The following is a 20,684-nucleotide window of genomic DNA, read 5'->3' as shown; positions in this document are numbered from 1 at the left end:
CCTGTCTCCACCATCTGCTGATGCTCACTTGTGAGCTGTGATACACCAGGTGACAACACTACTCTATCTCCCGAAGGTCCCACCGAGGTGTGAGTGTCTGCGCTGGTGCTGGGTGCGCTTAATTCTGCTGATGCTGCGCCCTCAGAGGTTGCAGTTTCCTCTGAGGAGTCTGGTGGCTCAGCCTGTTCCTCCTGGACAGTGGGGAGGGGGACTGTCGATGGTCCTGTGGGGGAGTAAGGGAAAGAGTTAGGCATGTGAGATAAACGTTGCATGCACATTGAATTGTGCAGGTGCTCAAAAGTTAATCTGCTAAGAGCATTAGAATCAAGATCAGTCACTCATGCAATGTCAATGAGAAAGATGAAAAACTATTCCGTCACCAGCTTGCTCTGATGCGCCCGTCTGTCCATCCCCCACTTGCGCATTCTCCTCGACTCCCACGACCTCCAGGGCCGCCTCCTCAGCACTGGTGAGCTGGGCTATTGAGGGTGACCCTCTTCCTGTCCTCGCCCTCTCCCTCTTATTGTGGGCTCTCTTTTCCTGCAGTGAGGGACACAAGTGGAGTTTGAGTGAGAATGAAGGAGTGAGTGTAGAGAATCCATAGCATAGATGCTTTGAAGGACACAAAGATGGAGTGAGGTGCCAAGACCAAGGGCCCTCCCTGTGTGTTGTAAGCTGTTGTCATAGCATAACAGTGATGGGGAGTGTGAGGCCTGCATAGTCGAATAGTTAAGTGAATGTGTACATAAAGAGAGAGGGAATGGTTAAGGGAGCAGGGATGTAAGGGTCAAGTGGGATGTGGAGGAGAAGGTTGACAATGAGGAGTGCTGGTGATGAGAGGCGATGGGGGGCAGATTGAGGGTCATGGTGATGTAATACTCACTTTTCCTGTGCGGAGGTCATGAAACCTCTTTCTACACTGCAGCCAGGTTCTGCTGCACATTGAGATGGCACTGACCTCCTTTGCCACTTGCAGCCACACATCTTTGGTCTGCTGGGGAGATTTCTTCCTCTCAGAAGAAGGAAACAGCACTTCCTTATGCGCTCTTGCTCCCTCCACCAGAGCTTGGAGGGAGTCCTCATCAAAGCGGGATGTGCACTTTGGCCTTGAGCTTGCTATAGTTGCACCAAAATCCTTCAGAATTCTCAGTAACAAAGTAGTTAGGCAAAAAATGAACGAAGGCTGCTTGCAGGCCTTAAATGCTGCATAGATGACATCATCAGAGGCGAGTTTCAGGACCAAAAGACTCATTGGGCCAGGGGTTGCCATACGCTGGAAATCAAGTGCCCAATTAGGGCAAAATCGCTAAATTGTCCTGCCGACCACCTGACCTGCCCCCAGCCCAGCCCCAATGACAAAATCCAGCCCTATGCCTCTATTAATAAAGCCAAGGATCCCATAAGCTTTTTTTTAACAGCCTTCTCAACTTGTCCTGCCACCTTCAAAGATATGTGTACATATACCCCAGGTCTCTCTGTACCTGCACCCCCTTTAAAATTGTACCATTTCGTTTATATTGCCTCTCGTCATTCTTCCTACCAAAATGTATCACTTCACACTTCTCTAAATTTTATCTGCCATGTGTCTGCCCACTTCACCAGTCTGTCTATGTCCTCCTGAAGTCTGTTAGTACCCTCCTCATTGTTTACTACATTTCCGTGTTTTGTGTCATCAAATGCCTTGTATACCTAAGTCCAGGTCATTAATATATATCAAAAGAGCAGTGCTCCTAATACTGACCCCCGTGGAAATGTCAGCCGAGATTGTGTGCTTAAATTGCTGGAGTGGTAGCACTGATCCAAGGCTGATACTTAGTACCCAGCCTTTGCCCTGCTCTTGTAGCCATGGCATTGATATGTCTGGTCAGGTCAACTTCAAGTCAATTGTGACCCTCAGGATGTTGATGGTGGGGGATTTGGCGATGGTGGTGCAATTAAAGGTCAAGCGGAGATGGCTGGGATTCTCTCATTTGAGATGGTCATTACCTGGCACTCATATGGCATGCATATTACCTGTCACTTGTCAGCCCAAGTCTGGATATTATACAGGTCCTGTTGTAGGTTGCAATGTATTATTTCATTATTCAAGGAGCTGTGAATGGAGCAGAACCCTGTGGAATCATCAGTGAACAGACCCATTCCTGGCTTTATAACAAAGCAAAGGTCATTGCTAAAGCAGCTGAAGATAGCTGGGCCAAGGTTGCTTCTCTGAGGAACTCCTACAGTGATGTCCTGAGATCGTGATGGCTGCCCTCTGATAACCACAACTATCTTCCTTTGTGTTAGATACGATTCTGCTAATCGGAGAGTTTTTCCTTTAACCCGCCTCCACAAATGACAGTTTTGCAGGGACTCTTGGGCTATATTTGGTTGAATGCTGCCTGGATGTCGACAGCAGCTATGGTCACCTCTCCTCTGGCATTCAGCTCTGGATTAATGCTGTGATGAGATCTGGAGCTGAATGGTTCAGGCAGAACCCTATATACTTATACATGAGTCACCTTATACACAAGAATAAACAATAGTTTTATTTCTATAATATCAACATTCATTCAGAATCACAGTTTATGAACTGAAAACCAAACAGCTGACCACACCAGGGATCTTGGTCATGTCAGCAGTCTAATAGCATTATTATACCAGAGGTGCTGATCTGAGACTGGTACCTGTTTGGAGTGATGCAAGGCTGGCAGATACAAACTAAACTGCTTGCTGCACATTGCTCCCTGGCCAGGAAGAACATCCTGCTTACTGGTATCCAAATACAGATTAACTTTTAACCATTGGCATTCAGTTAATGTTCAAAATAAGATGCAAAAATTTGCCAGGCACTTGTAGGGGCAGATTTTGCTTTGCTGTGTGCCCCAAACATTCCTATTTTTGGGGCTCACAGCACGAGAAAATGGGTGGAGACCATTTTGCATGCCCTGCAATTACTGGAGTTTCCTCCAAGGGATAACACCTAGAGCAGGTGGCAAGGGTCTAATCAGGCCTCCAGACTCATTTGTGGTCCATTATGATCAGTGTGCACTCACTTGGAGGGGTGCCTAAAGAAGGTGGTACAGGTAGTAGCCCTTGTGACTGCCCCCACCCCTCTGATCAGAATATCTGCAAGGGGCAAGCAGCAAAGATTATATATGAACCTAGACAGCGAGTGTCAGCACGACTGTAGAGGACAATCGTTATTCTGTCCCCATCCGGAGTTTACCAACACGGAATTTCCAGGAGAGGTTGCTGGATGGCAGTCAGGAACAGAAACCCTGGCTGATTTTTTTCTCTCTGCTGTAGCTCCAATTGTAGCATCCCAAATGCCACCTCAGCTGAAATCATCCATGTCAGAATGTGTCAGGGATCACACCATATGCTCACTGAGCCAGCAGCAGGGCTACCATCTTGAGTGATTTTATTAAGAGTCTATCTGAACATTGCAACATATACAAGTGTCAGGAGCAATTTTCTAATTTTGCCCTCCGAAATCCGAAATTCAAGTGTATGTTTACACAATTTTCCAACCATTATTTTAACTGAGCTGAAAATCATCCCCAGCACACAATCTGAATTTCCGATATGCAGCTCTGAGGGCAAGATTCACTTCCAGCAGTGCAAAATCAGAAAATTATTGCATAATGTAAAAAAACACAGTATTAGATTCAAGTAAGTGCATTTAAACACAGTCTTAAGCCTCATAGTTCATAATGAATAGCTGTACTTACACTGGAAGCAAATAAGGTTGTAGAGAATTCAAACCGTTTGTGATGAAATAATTGCTGAGTGAATCAAAGGATTTTTTCTCAATTTCCATGGCCTTTTCCATCTTAGATCAAATAACCAACAATTTAGTTTTCATACAGTTGACATTATTTACATTTTAGAACATTCACTCACCTTAGTAATAGGCTCGCCAGCAAAGTTGACACGCATGTAATAAAAGGGACAGTGGCAGCATGGACACAAAATTGGCTAAGTGACAGGAAACAGAGAGTAGTGGTGAGTGGATGTTTTTCGGACTGGAGGAAGGTATACAGTGGTGTTCCCCAGCAGTCGGTTCTAGGACCACTGCTTTTCTTGATACATATTAATGACTTGCACAGGGTACAATTTCAGAATTTGCAGACGACACAAAACTTGGAAGTATAGTGAAAAGCGAGAAGGATAGTGATAGACTTCAAGAAGACATAGACAGGCTGGTGAAATGTGTGGACACATGGCAGATGAAATTTAACACAGAAAAGTGCGAATTGATACATTTTGGTAGGAAGAATGAGAAGAGGCAATATAAACTAAAGGGTACAATCCTAAAGGGGGTGCATGAACAGAGAGACCGGGGGGTAAATGTGCACAAATCATTGAAGGTGGCAGGGCAGGTTGAGAAAGCAGTTAAAAAAGCATACGGGATCCTGGGCTTCATAAAAAGAGGCACAGAGTAAAAAAGCAAGGAAGTTATGATGAACCTTTATAAAACACTGGTACGGCCTCAACTGGAGTATTGTGTCCAATTATGGGCACCGCACTTTAGGAAGGATGTGAAGACATTAGAGTGGGTGCAGAAAAGATTTACAAGAATGCTTCCATGGATGAGGGACTTCAGTTACGTGGATCGATTGGAGAAGCTGGGATAACAACAGAAAATGCTGGAAACACTCAGCAGGCTAGGCCAGCATCCGTGGAGAGATAAACAGAATTAATGTTTCAGGTCTGTGACCCTTCGTCAGAACTGCAAAAAGTTAGAGATGTAACAGGTTTTAAGCAGGTGCAGAGGCACGGAAAGTGGGGAAGGGGAGGAAGGAACTAAAGGGACAGTCTGTGCTAGGATGAAAGGCAGGAGAGATTAAGGGGGAAAAATTGGGTGAGTAGCGCCACCTGTTAGCGCCTAAAGAGGCAGTCAGTGGCTGTAGTGCCACTGGCTGCGCCTCCCGCGATATTCAGCAGGGGCGCTAATGGTGGCATTAGCTATTTGCGCTGCGCCACCACCGATGACGTCATCGGTGTGCGCAGCGCCCCATTCGCGCCCCGTTCGCGATATTTGGTAGCGAACGCCGCAGTTGCGCCGTTCGCTACCCATGCCCGGTTCACGGGGCCTTGCTGTGCCGGCAGCGGTGCAATTTAAGGTGGAGGTGCGGGACGGCCTGCCAGCACCTCCGTCCCCGGCCTCCTAACCCCCCCTGCGGCATTGCCGGCTGTTTCCCGAGAGCCCGGCACTTCTCCTTGGTGCCGAGCTCGTTTGCCGGCACTCGCGAGCGGGGATCGCGCTGTTGCAGGCCCCTCCCCCTTAACAATGGGAGGAAGGCCTGCAGTACCGCAGCATGCCGTGCCGCAGCGTGTGGCACTGCGGCACGTTGCGCTGCGATATTCAGTTTCAGCGGCCTAAGAGGGACGCGGAGCGCCTCGAGCCTCGCCCCGTCTCCCTCTAGGGGCAATGAAACTGAATATCTGACGATCGCTAAAGCCTCGAACGCTGCACTAAATCCTGCGCTCAGGCGACTTTGGCGCCACTTTGTCGCCCCAACCCAATTTCTAGGTCTAAATGTTGCAAATGGGAATGGCAGAATCATCAACAGCTGCCGCCTGAAAAAATGGGGGCAGGGGCTATAGTCTGAAATTGTTGAACTCAATGTTGCGTCCAGAAGGCTGTAAAGTGCCTAATCGAAAGATGAGGTGCTGTTCCTCGAGCTTACGTTGAGCTTCATTGGAACAGTGTAAGAGGCCGAGGACAGAGAGATCAGAGTGTGGAGCGGAGAATTAAAGTGACAAGCGACCGGAAGCTCGGGGTCACCCTTACGGACTGAACGGAGGAGTCCTGAAAAGCGGTCACCCAATCTATGTTTGGTCTCCCCAATGTAGAGGAGACTGCATCGTGAGCAGCGAATACAGTATACTAAATTGCAAGAAGTACAAGCAAATCGCTGTTTCACCTGGAAGGAGTGTTTGGGGCCCTGGACAGTGGGAAGGGAGGAGGTAAAAGGGCAGGTGTTGCATCTCCTGTGCTTGTACAGGAAGGTGCTGTGGGGAGGGGAGGTGCTGTAGGGGGTGATTAAGGAGTGGACCAGGGTGTTACGGAGGGAGCGGTCCCTTCTGAATGCTGAAAGGGGAGGGGAGGGGAAGATGCATTTAGTGGTGGGATCATGTTGGAGGTGGCGGAAATGGCGGAGGATGATCCGTTGAATGTGGAGGCTGGTGGGGTGAAAGGTGAGGACAAGGGGAACACTAGCGTGATTCCGGGAGGGAGGGGCAGGGGTGAGGGCAGAAGTGCGGGAGATAGAATGGGCCTGGCTGAGGGCCGTGTCAACCACGGTAGAGGGGAATCCTCGGTTGAGGAAAAAGGAAGACATATCGGAAGCACTGGTATGGAGGTGGCATCATCAGAACAGATGTGGTGGAGATGGAGAAGCTGGGAGAATGGAATAGAGTTATTACAGGAAGAGGGGTGGGAGGAAGTGTAGTCCAGGTAGCTGTGGGAGTCAGTGGGCTTGTAGTGGATGTTTGTCGATAGCCTATCACCAGAAATGGAGACAGAGAAGTCAAGGAAGGGAAGGGAAGAGTCGTAGATGGACCATGTGAAGGTGAGGGAAGGGTGGAAATTGGAAGCAAAGTGAATAAAATTTTCTAGTTTTCGAGAGCAGGAAATGGCACCAATATAGTCATCAATGTACTGGAAAAAGAGGTGTGGGAGGGGACCTGAGTAGGACTGGAACAAAGAATGTTCCACATATCCCACAAAAAGGCAGGCATAGCTAGGGCCCATGTGGGTTCCCATAGCAACACCTTTAATTTGGAGGAAGTGAGTGGAGTCAAAGAAGTTGTTCAATGTGAGAACAAGTTCAGCCAGGCGGAAGAGAGTGGTGGTGGATGCCAGTAAACCTGCTGATAAGGGTGGTGCTGTTGTTGTTTGGCAAACCAACCTCTACCATGCGGAGGCTGAACGCCAACTCTCCAACACCTCCTCCTACCTCCCCTGGACCATGACCCCACTACCAAACATCAAGCCATTGTTTCCAAGACTGTCACTGACCTCATCTCCTCTGGCGATCTTCCCTCCATGGCTGTCAACCTCATAGTCCCCCAACCCCGCACAGCCCATTTCTACCTTCTTCCCAAGATTCACAAAGAGGGCTGCCCTGGTAGACCCATCGTTTCAGCCTGTTCTTGCCCCATGGAACTGATTTCTTCCTATCTCGACTCTATTTTTTCTCCCCTTGTCCAGTCTCTTCCCACCTACATTCGCGACTCTTCCGATGCCCTCCGCCACTTTAACAGTTTCCAATTTCCTGACCCCAACCATCTCCTTTTCACTATGGACGTCCAATCCCTCTACACTTCCATCCCCCACCAGGACGGCCTGAGGGCGCTCCGCTTCTTCCTTGAACAGAGGCCCAAACAGTTCCTATCCACTGGCGATGACACCGACAGCTGCACGAGGTGTTGATCGGGAGGCCGGGCACTTCGGGGGCGAAAGTCACAGGGGAGGTTGCCGAAGCAAGTACCTAAATTTCTGAAATGTTTTTGTTCAAATTTTTTTTTTACTTCTCCTAGGCTGCGATCAATCAGCCCGGCACTTTACTGGAGTGCATGGGGCTGATCGAGCTGGATCACGGCCGCTGTCGGGGACCAACTAACCGGTCCCAATGCAGAGCCTGCAGCGATGGCCCCTCCCTTTAAGGGAGGAAAGCAGCCTCGGAACACGGCAGCGCTGCACGGCCCATTGTGCAGCGCTGCACAACTACCGCCCCGCCTGCGTCCTTTACCGCTCCAGGAAGGAAGTGGAGCGTTTGATTTAAATTCACAATCTGCCATGGCGGGATTTTGAACTCACGTCTCCGGATTACTAGCCCAGGCCTCTGGATTACAGTCCAGCAACATAACCACTATGCTAGCGTACCATATATTAAGCTGATATTATGAATAAAAAAGTGGGCAGTTATGAAGCACTTACCTTCAAATGAGATGATGATGTGCGCTTGCAATTTGCAATCATTTTCTGAAAGGCTTCTTCTCTTTTATCTTCTTTTAGTTCCTCAAGATCTTCTCTCAACTTTGAAGATAAAGGAGGAGTACATATTATGACTGATTTACCGACTGGGTGCTCCCTTTTGAGTTGCAATGTTCGTAGGGCGCACTGGTTGGGAGATCGTGGGCCTGCAGCCTGAGTGTCCATCCATTTAAATTAATGGGTGTAAATCAGGAGTTGAGCTCCCAAAATTTCCTGACCAGGATTCCTTGTGACCACCGGTCCTCACAGGGAATATCTGATTATGGAAATAGTTCTATTATACATTCAAACACCAGTTTAATATTTATTAGAGCAGTAACACAGAATACATCACAGTATTATGTGATCCGTATTTCTTCATCTTTCCATCTATCATTAATGTTTGTATCAAGCCCTTTTTAAAAATAGTAATGTTGGATAATGGGGACAATGAATAGGCCTTCACCCCATTGAGCATGCTCCAGCATTTTGTTAGCCATGGCAGCTTTTGATCTTTTTAATCCCAATTGCTTGCCCTTTCTCCATATCCCTTAATACACCTACATGCCAAGCATCTATTTCTATCTTAAATAGCTCAATTAATTCTGCAGTGAATCATAGAATGATACAGCACAGGAGGACATTCGGTCCATCGTGCCTGTGCCAGCTCTTTGAGGAGCTATCCAATTAGGCCCACTCCCCTGCTCTTTCCTCATAGCCCTGCAAATTTTTCCCCTTCAAGTAATTTTCCAATTCCCCTTTGAAAGTTACTATTGAATCTGCTTCCACCACCCTTTCAGGCAGTGCATTCCAGATCACAACAACTTACTGTGAAAATGCATCTATGTTATTTCGGAACAATGCATTCCACATTCTTATTGTCTGAAGAAAATGTCTTCGATTTACAAACATTCGAAAAGTGCTGGACAGGAAAAGACCAGCTGGTCTACACTGAACCTAAATTTTAATCATCTTACTTCTATCTTTTATATTATGTCCCTTTCTTCTGGATTCCCCGACTGATAGAGAAGATGTTCTCTATCTAGCCTAACAATTGACTTTGTTATTTTAACCACCTTAATCAGGTCACCTCTTAACTGCCTTAACTCTAAGGAATGTTACCAAACTTTATCCCAGTCTCTAATCTTATCTAAATCTCTTCATCCCAAGTGTCATCCTGAGGAACCATCACTAGATTGCAAGGTCAATGTCCTTTCCAAGGTGAAGTGTCCAAAATTGAATGTAACACTGCAAATGATGTCTGCACATCTGCAATCGTACTTCCCTGCCTTTGGTACTCTATAACTCATATAATGAAGCTCAGTGTCCCAATTGTGTAGTGTATGTACCTTTAAGAGAGAACTACTTTTACAGCTCCTGTATACTGTAGTACCGGCAGTGACCACACCTGTATATAAGCCTTGAGCATGCCTCTGTACCCCAGTCTTGAGATTACCCTACTACAGTAAATACCTGTTGATTGTTCAGTTACAGCATCCGTGTGGTTATTGAAAAACATCATACTCTCAGAATCACGGATCTAACAGTGGCGACGAGTGTCGATTCGAATCTACCTGCAACTCTGCATTTCCCTTCGAGGATTCGCTCCGGGAGGGCGGTGGAAGAAAGTCGAGGCCAGAAACACGGGCGTCAACCACGAGCAACCGCCCAGTCGTCTGGCAGAGAGTGAACATCGCAGGGGAGGCTGTGGAGAGCCGGGCTTGGTTCCCCAGCCACGACGATCCGCAATAGACTGACGACAGGTACAGCGCAGACCCGTCCCGGACAGCGGCGGCTGGAGCCGACCAACGGCGGAGAGAAAGCTGAGCAGCGTCGACGGGGTAAGACAGAGGGTGAAGCGCACAGGGCGCAGCCAGGGGTTGAAAACCGAGCGGCGTCGAGGAAAAACAAATCGGAGAGAGAGAGGGTAAAGCAACAGCCGGATTCAGGACCGAGTGGCAGAAACGGGAAAGGCGCACACAAAAAAAAAGAACGCGCAAAACACAGCCAGGGCTCAAGGGCTGAACAGTGTCTGCGGGGAGAAGAAGGGAGAGCGCGGGAGACGCCATTGAGTCGCGGAGAAGAAGGAAGAGCGCGGGAGACGCCATTTTTAGAAGCCGCAGCGGAGAAGAAGGGCGAGCACGGGAAGGAAGGAAAGCGCGGGAGACGCCATTTTTGCCAGCGGAGAAGAAGGGGAAGCGTGGGAGACGCCATTTTTGACATTTAAATCACACCCAGGGATGCCGAAGAGTGGCAGTATCTCTACGTTCAACAATGAAGTCGAAGATTGGGCGACATATGTGGAACGTATTGAGGTGTACTGCAGGGCGAATGAAGTGCCAGATGCTAGGAAAGCACTGGTTTTGTTAAATTCCATGGGTGCAAAAACTTATGGCTTACTGCGAAACCTAATAACCCCAGAGAAGCCTGTGAACAAGAATTTCGAAAGCATAGTAGAAATCCTGCAGGACCACTTAAACCCCACACCGCTGCTGATAGCAGAACAATTTAAGTTCCATAAAAGGAACCAACACAAAGACGAAAGCAATGCTGCGTACCTAACGGAACTGCGCAAGCTATCGAAACACTGCCAGTTTGGAGCGGGACTAGCAGATACGTTAAGGGACAAGTTTGTGTGTGGGCTGCAAAATGAAGGAACCCAGAAACAGCTTCTATCAGAAAAGGATCTTACGCTGGACAAGGCTTTCAGTATGGCAGTATCACATGAAGCAGCCGCAAGGGGCGCTGCAGAGATACAACGGAGACGGCAAGAATATGGCACCAATGAAATGTCCTATGGAACAGGGAAGTGCTATCGCTGCAGCAGAACAACACATGACCAGAAGGATTGTTGGTTCAAGGGCCAAGTGTGCAGACAGTGTGGAAAAGCAGGACACATAGCAAGAGTCTGCAGGTCTGGGAAGAAAACCAACAGTAAGAAATCTCCACAGGAGAAGTACAAAAAGGTACACCAGGTGATGGACAGTAGTTCAGACGAACAGAAAAGTGACACAGACTCCGGAAGCAAGGAGCTGGGTTGTCTGAAACTACATAAGGTAACCAAAATGGAGGATCACCAGACTATCTGGGTTACACTCAAGATAGACGGAGTCCAAGTGAAAATGGAATTGGACACAGGATCAGCCCTAACAGTCATAAACCAAAGGGACTACAAGCGGCTATTTTCACATATACCCTTGAAAGCTACAGAGATTGTCTTGAAGATGTACACGGGGCAAAAAGTCTACCACAAAGGAAAAATAAGGGTGAAAGTGATATATAAAGGCCAGGAAATACCTAAAATGGATATATATGTATTGCCAGATGGAGGACCACCACTGTTAGGACGTGAATGGATCCGGAAGATACAATTAGATTGGCATTCCATACAGGCACTGAAGGTTGAGGCCAAAAAGGATGACGACGTCACACCTGGACGACTGTCAAAAATGCTAACTGATGCAAAAGAAGTGTTCCAGGAGGGACTCGGAACACTAAAAGGCATAACAGCAACGATTAAAAATAGAGGAAAATGCAAGCCCAAAGTTTCTTAAGGCCAGACCAGTGCCTTATGCGATCAGACCAGCTGTCGAAGCAGAGCTGGAAGGGTTGGAACGTTCAGGAGTACTGTCCAAAGTAGACTGGAGCGAGTGGGCTACACCCATCGTTCCTGTAATGAAGAGGTCATTGAGTAATACGCCTGGGGAACCAAAGAAGGTCCGCATCTGTGGGGATTTTAAGGTGACAGTGAACCCAGTCCTTCACACGGTACAGTATCCGCTTCCACGAATTGAGGATATTTTCGCCTCGCTATCTGGAGGTAAACGCTTCACCAAAATTGATCTAGCCCAGGCGTACTTGCAAATGGAGGTAGAAGAAGCCTCGAAACAATACCTTATGATTAACACTCATAAAGGTCTTTATCAATACAATCGGCTGGTGTTCGGGGTAGCATCGGCTCCGGCTATTTGGCAAAGGGCGATGGATCAAGTCCTGCAAGGGATTCCAGGGACCCAGTGTTATTTGGACGACATCCTGGTCACAGGCGAAAATGACAGTGATCACCTCGCCAACTTGGAGAAGGTGCTCACCAGATTAAAGGAATATGGGCTACGAGCTAATCGCCACAAGTGTGAGTTTTTCCAGAAGCAGATCTCGTATTGTGGCCACGTCATCGATGAAGAGGGGTTACATAAGTCCCCTGAAAAGATTGAGGCAGTAGTCAAGGCTCCAGCACCGGAAAATGTGTCACAACTGAGGTCGTTCCTTGGGCTGGTAAACTACTAGCATAAGTTCTTACCAAATTTGTCCACGGTATTACACCCACTGAACACCCTACTGCAAACAGGGGTACCATGGAAGTGGAATGACGAACGTAGACGAGCTTTCCAGAAGTGTAAAGAATTGATCACATCAAAAGAGGTGTTGGCCCATTTCAACCCAGCACTACCAATTCGTTTGGCATGTGATGCATCACCCTATAGTATTGGAGCGGTGCTGTCGCACAAATTCCCAGACGGGTTGGAGAGGCCAGTAGCCTTTGCGTCTCGGTCACTAACCTCAGCCGAGCGCAACTACGCCCAGATTGACAGGGAGGCCCTCAGCCTAGTATGGGGAGTAAAAAAATTCAACCACTATCTGCATGGGCAGAAGTTCACCTTGCTGACTGACCACCAACCACTTGTCTCCATCTTTAATCTTAAGAAGGGCGTTCCAGTGATGACTGCACAACGGTTACAAAGATGGTCCCTGTTTCTAGGGGCGAATCAATATGAAATAGAATATAAAGGCACGAAACAGCATGGAAACGCTGATGGGCTATCGCGCCTGCCACTGCCTACTGTGGAGGAAGCACCAGCAGTGGACCCTATCGAGATATTTTATTCGTCAATAATTGAACGATTGCCAGTAACGAACGCGGATATAGAGACCCGCAATGATCCGACGCTGTCTCGGGTATATGATTTGACAGTGAGGGGATGGCCAACACATGGCGACTCACTGTTGCCAGCATTCTCATCCAGAAGAGAACAGCTGTCAGTATGCCAGGGGACAGTGATGTGTGGATCCAGAGTGGTGATTCCACCCAAGTTAAGGGAGAGAGTGCTAAATGAGCTACATGAAGGTCATCTGGGGGGAGTGAAAATGAAAAGCCTTGCTAGGGCTTATGTGTGGTGGCCGGGAATCGATCAACAAATTGAAGACCTAACCAAGAGCTGCTCAGGATGCCAGAAGGTCCAAAATGCACCACCACATGCCCCTCTACACCCATGGGAGTGGCCCTCCTCTCCATGGCAACGGGTGCATATTGATTTTGCTGGTCCATTCATGGACTCAATGTTCTTAATAGCAGTGGATGCTCATTCGAAGTGGCCTGAGGTGATAAAAATGTCCTCAACCACTACAGAGAAAACGATTGCAGTCCTACGGACCATATTTGCCAGAAACGGCTTGCCAGAGCAGATTTGCTCTGATAATGGACCACAGTTTGTGTCCGAAGAGTTTCGAAAATTTATGAGAAGGAATGGGGTAAGGCATTACACATCCGCCCCGTATCATCCAGCTACAAATGGATTGGCTGAGAGGTTCGTACAAACCTTTAAGAAGGCGATAAAGGCCATGTGCGACGATGAAATTCCACTACAGCATAAGGTGGACAATTTCTTATTAGCCTACCGAAACGCGACACATGCAGTTACCAACCAGACCCCGGCCATGATGTTCTTTAACCGAAGGTTGCGATCTCGTCTGGACTTGCTTAGACCAAATGTGCGAAGAAATGTTGAGGATAAACAATTCCAGCACATCAATGAGAAGCCGACAAGGAGCTTCAATGTAGGACAACCAGTCTTGGCCCGTGACTACCGAACAGAGAAATGGCAACCCGGAACAATATGCACACGGCAGGGCCATTAATGTACACAGTGGATGTCGGGGAGAACATTGTGAGACGCCACGTTGATCAGATCTTAGCGTCACAGGAATGAGTGAACCCCATGTCTTGCATACCTGGGGATGAACCCGACATACCGGTAGCATCTACCTCCGAACCAGTAGCAGTGGAACCTGATGAACTAACCGATGAAAAGGGGCCAGAATCGCCTCCGCACCAAGAACAAGAACCTCAGGAAAGGCGCTATCACAAAAGGATCAGGAAGCCGCCCCAAAGACTGAATCTATAAATGGACTATTGTTGTTTAATGTACATGTTAAAGTGTTAATTGTTGTTTGAATATTATGGGTACTACTAATCTAAAAGGGGAGGAATTGTAGTGTATGTACCTTTAAGAGAGAACTACTTTTACAGCTCCTGTATACTGTAGTACCGGCAGTGACCACACCTGTATATAAGCCTTGAGCATGCCTCTGTACCCCAGTCTTGAGATTACCCTACTCCAGTAAATACCTGTTGATTGTTCAGTTACAGCATCCGTGTGGTTATTGAAAAACATCATACTCTCAGAATCACGGATCTAACAAATTGCAACTACAGTCTAGCTTTTAACTAATCATATACCTAGAACCCTAAATCCCTTTGTCCATTCTTCTTGACTTAGGCTGTATTCCCATCTGCCTTTCTTGCATTTAATGTTGAATTGTGTCTGGCATTGTTCCACCCACTTGTTTAATTTACAGTTTTCTGTTCTCTTCTTCACATTTCATTATCCTTCCTAGTTTAGTATCCTGTACAAACTTGGCTATTCAGTCTGCTCTTAAATCAAAGCCGCTGAATTCAAATTATCTAATAATAATGTTTTTAAAAACTCTAAATTCCCACTTTTCTTGTATTGAGGCTTAATTCAAATTATTGGATAATTTAAATTTTGTTGCCCAAATTGACTTAGAACTATCAGGAGTAAATTGCAAACCCCTTTATTTCCGATCAAAAGACACTTATATGTAGAGTGAAAAGTTAGGGTCCCAGCACCAATCCCTAGGGGATAACATTTGTTATTTCATTGCATTCTGAGCATGTCCATTTATCCCAATTCCTTCCTCCTACTTTCCAATCAATTTCCTTTTAGGTGTCAGATTCTGCTTTGGTTACAACTCAGATTTTTCATAGAAATTGAAAAAAACTAAGACCGTGAAATATCAACAGTTTCTTTGTGATCTCTCAGTGCCTAAATAGGGGAGAAGATGTCAACTGGTGCAGTCAATGATAAGCAGTAGATAGACAATTTGTGCACGGAATTCCAAACTGGGATAGTTTGTTGGTAGGTGTGTGAGCCACCCTAAGCAGATAATCTCCATGGTGTGACAACCTTGCCCATGGTACATCATAAAGCATTTCTCACAGAAAGGGGATTCATTTTCTAACTTCACCTTATTAGTGGGAAGCTTTGTCTGCCAGGTGTGCATATCAGAAAATCAAGCATGCACCTCATTCTCTGACCAAATTTTTCAATATGTGTTGCAGTCAGTATGAAATCAGAACATTTCCTCCAAGTTCCTATCAACCTATAAGTCCCATTGCTTAAGTTCCTTGACCAGGAAAGCAAGTTTTTGCAATGAACTGAAATTTTGTTGAATTTTTAAAGTACCTGATAGCAGCAAAACAAACTCCTACAAATGCATACAGGCATTCTGAGCTGTGCCGATGAGCATGGTACAGGCTGTCTACAGTGGTTATTCAAATAATTGAAGACCTACATCCTAAATAGCTCCAAAATTAAAAATGATAACTTTTGGAAGACCATCAACAGACACTCAACTACTTGGTTTGGGTCTAATCAACCTTGATACTCATGCTGGGCTACACAGATATTGAACATGTGCTGACTGGTCAAAGGATGCTCAGGGACGGCAGGGAGATAATCCTTCTGCTCCTCAGAGTTTGATCTCAAAGACTCATTTCCAATTTCTGATGATCAACGTAATGGCCTTCTATACTTCAGTCACCGTAGATAGTACTGATCATATGGCAACAGGGGACATAGAGTAATGTTCCTGCAAATTCACTGGTTGGTTCATTAACTGTTTAAAAAATGTTGGCCATGAAATGCAGACAGTCAGGAACATGTACTCCTCACACCTGTTACTTTTAAGTCAATTTGGCCTCTTTGGTGGTAGTCAGAAGAGTGAAGAAATGTGATGATGGCTCATTTGAAGCAGCTGTAGAAGCGATAAGCAATATATAATGAGCAATGATTCTGGGTTTCTGAGTACTATCAAAATTATGGTCAGTGCTGAACAATGAAAACTGTACTCAGAATTACCTACCTTGCGACAAACCAACTTTTGATCAGAAATCAAATTCAAACGTGAAATGTTTGAAGTGCCAAATTTAAATTCTGTTGCTAAGGATAAACTCATACTATTCAGCAACCAGTTATTAACACCACAGTTCATTATAACTATTAGAGTATATTTCCGGTCATTTAGAAAATAGTGGATACAACTTTGCAGATACAATGGGCTGGATTTACATTGAGGAGGCGGGTAGGAGGCGGGACTACAACTTTCGGGGTTGTAGTCCCACCTCCATCGAGTTCTAGCCAACCCACGTGATTTTGAATTGATTGACCTTGTTGAGCCTGCCCAGCGACTCAGCAGGCCAATTAAGGGCCACCCGGCAACAGGTGACGTCACAGATTGATATTTCATCTGTCAAGACCTTTTGACAGATGAAATATCAGCATTTCACAGCTGTTTGAAGCTGTCAAACACTGACAATCTGTACTCTAAATTAATTCCTTCCTCTCAGGATGATTTAGAGATCTCTCCGGAACAGAAAGCTGAATGCTGCAATTTTTGACAGATCGCGGCCATTCTGCTTTCTGTGCCGGTGACATGAGGGATTTTTGAGACCTGAAGGAAGGAAGGCTGTAAAGGTAAGTACATGTAAGTAAAACTTCTTTAAACACTTTAAACACACCAAACACACTTACCTCTGCGCTCATGCACCCATCACTCACCTGAACACCGGACATCTCGACCCCTCCAAGCCCTTCATCCCGACGGCCCGCCTCCTCTAACTTGGCGTGGTTTGGAGCCATCGAGCATCCCACATATCACCAATGAAAATAGGGATTAGGCTAAAAACTGCCTGGTAACTACCTGTTAGGCAGTTAATTGGCACTAATCCCCTTCCCGCCTCGGGGAGGCGGGTCCCAGTGCGGGGCGGGTACCCGCCTCCTTTGAAACTGGCATGGAGGCGGGTTGGGGCGGGATGGGTTTGTGCCACCCAATTTCATAGAAACATAGAAGATAGGAGCAGGAGTAGGCCAATCGGCCCCTCGAGCCTGCTCCGCCATTCAATGCGATCATGGCTGATCATCCAAATTCAGTACCCGGTCCCTGCTTTCTCCCCATACCCCTTGATCCCTTTAGCCTTAAGAAATATATCCAACTCCTTCTTGAATATATTTAATGTATTGGCCTCTACTGCCTTCTGTGGTAGAGAATTCCACAGGTTCACCACACTCTGGGTGAAGAAATTCCTCCTAATTTCTGTCCTAAATGGCCTACCCCTTATCCTTAGACTGTGACCCCTGGTTCTGGACTCCCCGACCATCGGGAACATCCTTCCTGCATCTAGTCTGTCCAGTCCTGTCAGAATTTTATAAGTTTCAATGAGATCCCCTCTCATTCTTCTAAACTCCAGTGAGTACAAGCCCAATCGACCCAATCTCTCCTCATACGTCATTCCTGCCATCCCAGGTATCAGCCTGGTGAATCTTCGCTGAACTCCTTCCATGGCAAGAACATTCTTCCTCAGATAAGGAAACCAAAACTGCACACAATACTCAAGATGTGGTCTCACCAAGGCCCTCTATAACTGCAGCAAGACATCCTTGTTCCTATACTCAAACCCTCTCGCTACGAAGGCCAACATACCATTTGCCTTCTTAACCGCCTGCTGCACCTGCATGCTTACCTTCAGTGACTAGTGCACAAGGACACCCAGGTCTCGTTGCACTTCCCCTTCTCCCAATCTATTGCCATTCAGATAATAATCTGCCTTCCTGTTCTTGCCACCAAAGTGGATAACCTCACATTTATCCACGTTATATTGCATCTGCCATGCGTTTGCCCAATCACCCAGCCTGTCCAAATCATCCTGGAGTTTCTCGGCATCCTCCTCACAGCACACACGCCCACCCAGCTTTGTGTCGTCTGCAAATTTGGAGCTATTACATCTAGTTCCCTTGTCTAGATCATTAATATATATTGTGAATAGCTAGGGTCCAATGACCGTTCCCTGCGGTACCCCACTAGTCACTGCCTGCTACTTGGAAAAAGACCCGTTTATTCGAACTCTTTGCTTTCTGTCTGCCAACCAGTTCTCTATCCAAGTCAATACCTTGCCCCCAATCCCATGTGCCTTAACTTTACACGCTAATCTCTTATGCGGGACCTTATCGATAGCCTTCTGAAAGTCTAAATACACCACATCCACTGGTTCTCCCTTATCTATTTTACCAGTTACATTCTCAAAAAATTCCAGTAGATTAGTCAAGCATGATTTACCTTTTGTAAATCCATGTTGACTTTGTCCGATCCTGTCACTGTTTTCCAAGTGCTCTGCTATTACATCTTTAATAATGGACTCTCGCATTTTCCCCACTACCGATGTCAGGCTTACCGGTCTGTAATTCCCACCTTTTTTGAATAGCGGGGTAACATTAGCTACCCTCCAATCCATGGGTACTGTTCCAGATTCCATCGAATGTTGGAAGATGATCAGCAATACATCTACTATTTCTAGGGCCACTTCCTTAAGTACCCTAGGATGTAGATTATCAGGCCCTGGAGATTTATTGGCCCTCAATCCCATCAATTTCCCTAACACCATTTCCCTATAAATACTGATTTCTTTCAGTTCCTCCCTTTCATCAGACCCTATGTTCCCCAATATCTCTGGGAGGTTATTTGTGTCCTCCTTTGTGAAGACGGCACTAATATATGTATTTAATTGGTCTGCCATTTCTTTGTTCCCCATTATAAATTCCCCTGATTCTGGCTGCAAGGGATTAACTTCACCAATCTTTTTCTCTTCACATATCTATAAAAGCTTTTACAGTCAGTTTTTATGTTCCCTGAAAGCTTACTCTCATACTCTATTTTCCCTTTCTTAACTAATCCCTTTTTGCTCCCAATCCTCAGGTTTACTGCTTTTTTGGCCAATTTATATGTCCTCTCCTTGGATCTTATGCTATCCCTAATTTCCCTTGTTAGCCACAGTTGAGTCACCTTTTTTGTTTTATTTTAATGCCAAACTGGGATGAACAAATTCTGTAGTTCATCCATGCGGTCTTTGAATGTTTGCCATTGCCTATCCACCGTCAACCCTTTGAGTGACATTCCCCAATCAATCCTACCCAACTCGCGCCTCAGACCATCGCAGTTTCCTTTATTTAAATTTAGGACCCTAGTCTCTGAGTCAACTACTTCATTCTCCATCTTAATAAAGAATTCGATCATATTATGATTGCTCCGACCCAAAGGGCCTCGTACAACAAGATTGCTAATTAATCCTTTCTCATTACATAATACCCAGTCTAAGATGGCCTGATCTCTGGTTGGTTCCTCGACATATTGGTCCAGGAAACCATCCTGTAAACACTCCAGGAATTCCTCCTCCACAGTATTGTTACTAATTTGGTTAGCCCAATCTATATGTAGATTAAAGTCACCCATGATGACTGCTGTGCCCTTTTTGCATGCTTCTCTAATTTCCCTTTTAATGCCATCCCCAACCTCCGCATTACTGTTTGGAGGTCTATATACCACTCCCACTAACGTTTTCTGCCCCTTGGTATTTCTCAGTTCTACCCATACAGATTCCACATCATCAGAGCTAATATCCTTCCTTACAATTGTGTTAATCCCTTCTTTAACCAGCAATGCTACCCCACCCGCCTTTCTGCCTATCTTTCCTGAATATTGAATACCCCTGGATGTTGAGTTCCCAGCCTTCGCCACCCTGGAGCCATGTTTCCGTAATCCCAATCAAATCATATTCGTTTACCTCTATTTGCACAGTTAATTCATCCACCTTATTACGAATGCTCCTCGCATTAAGACACAAAGCCTTCAGGCTTGTTTTTTTAACGCTCTTAGACCTATTAGAATTATTATTTACTGTGGCCATATTTGATTTAAACCGTTGATTTCTCTGACTGCAACTTTTGTTTTTCTCCTTCCTATCTTTTGCTTTTATCCTTGTTTCCCTTTCCTCTGTCCCCCTGCTCAGGTTCCCAACCCCCTGCCATTTTAGCTTAAACCCTCCCCCAGAGCACTAGCAAACACTCCCCCTAGGACATCGGTCCCAGCACTGCCCAGGTGCAAACCGTTCGGTTTGAACTGCTCCCACCTCCCCCAGAACCGGTTCCAATGTCCCAGGATTTTCAGGATTTTAACCACCCACATGCCTCCAATCCCGCCTCCACGGCCCAATGAAATTCCTGCCCAATACCTTTTAATTTCCAGTATAATTCTCTTCTAAATCAATCCCTGCTATTTATGACAATTAATCTCCAATAAATGAGCAAAATACATTTCTAACATATTAAAATTTAATTTAATGAAGTACTTACCAATTGGGGAATCTTTTCCATTTCTTGTCTGCAGTTTGCTTTATTCAGGTGCTGAGTGAAGCAAAATAGTTTTACTCTCAAAAAAAAGTAAATCATTTGTGCCCACTGAATGAAGCTTTGTAGACAATCAGTAAGACATAAAACTTCTACTCAAAATAAATAAATACAAATTATAA

General features: G+C 46.0%; 1 protein-coding gene across 2 annotated transcripts in view; it reads right to left on the bottom strand.

Annotated features, from left to right (window-relative positions):
- Positions 1 to 20,684, bottom strand: part of LOC147110224 (uncharacterized) — a 60,548-nt gene that overhangs the window by 5,641 nt on the left and 34,223 nt on the right. The window contains exons 4-6 of one of the 2 annotated variants that reach the window (XM_086004128.1): positions 20,509 to 20,559; positions 7,931 to 8,029; positions 3,714 to 3,814 (exon numbers count right to left, since the gene is read on the bottom strand). In XM_086004128.1, coding sequence (XP_085860254.1) covers positions 3,714 to 3,814; positions 7,931 to 8,029; positions 20,509 to 20,559 — 251 coding nt within the window. The remainder of the gene's footprint in view (positions 1 to 3,713; positions 3,815 to 7,930; positions 8,030 to 20,508; positions 20,560 to 20,684) is intronic. The other variant, XM_086004129.1, reaches the window with a different exon arrangement.

This window comes from Somniosus microcephalus, chromosome 12 (genome assembly GCF_052327205.1).
Source record: "Somniosus microcephalus isolate GS21.2 chromosome 12, FLI_Smic_1.0, whole genome shotgun sequence".
NCBI lineage: Eukaryota > Metazoa > Chordata > Chondrichthyes > Squaliformes > Somniosidae > Somniosus > Somniosus microcephalus.
The sequence above is the reverse complement of the archived record's forward strand: the minus strand, read 5'-3'. Positions and strand labels throughout refer to the sequence as shown.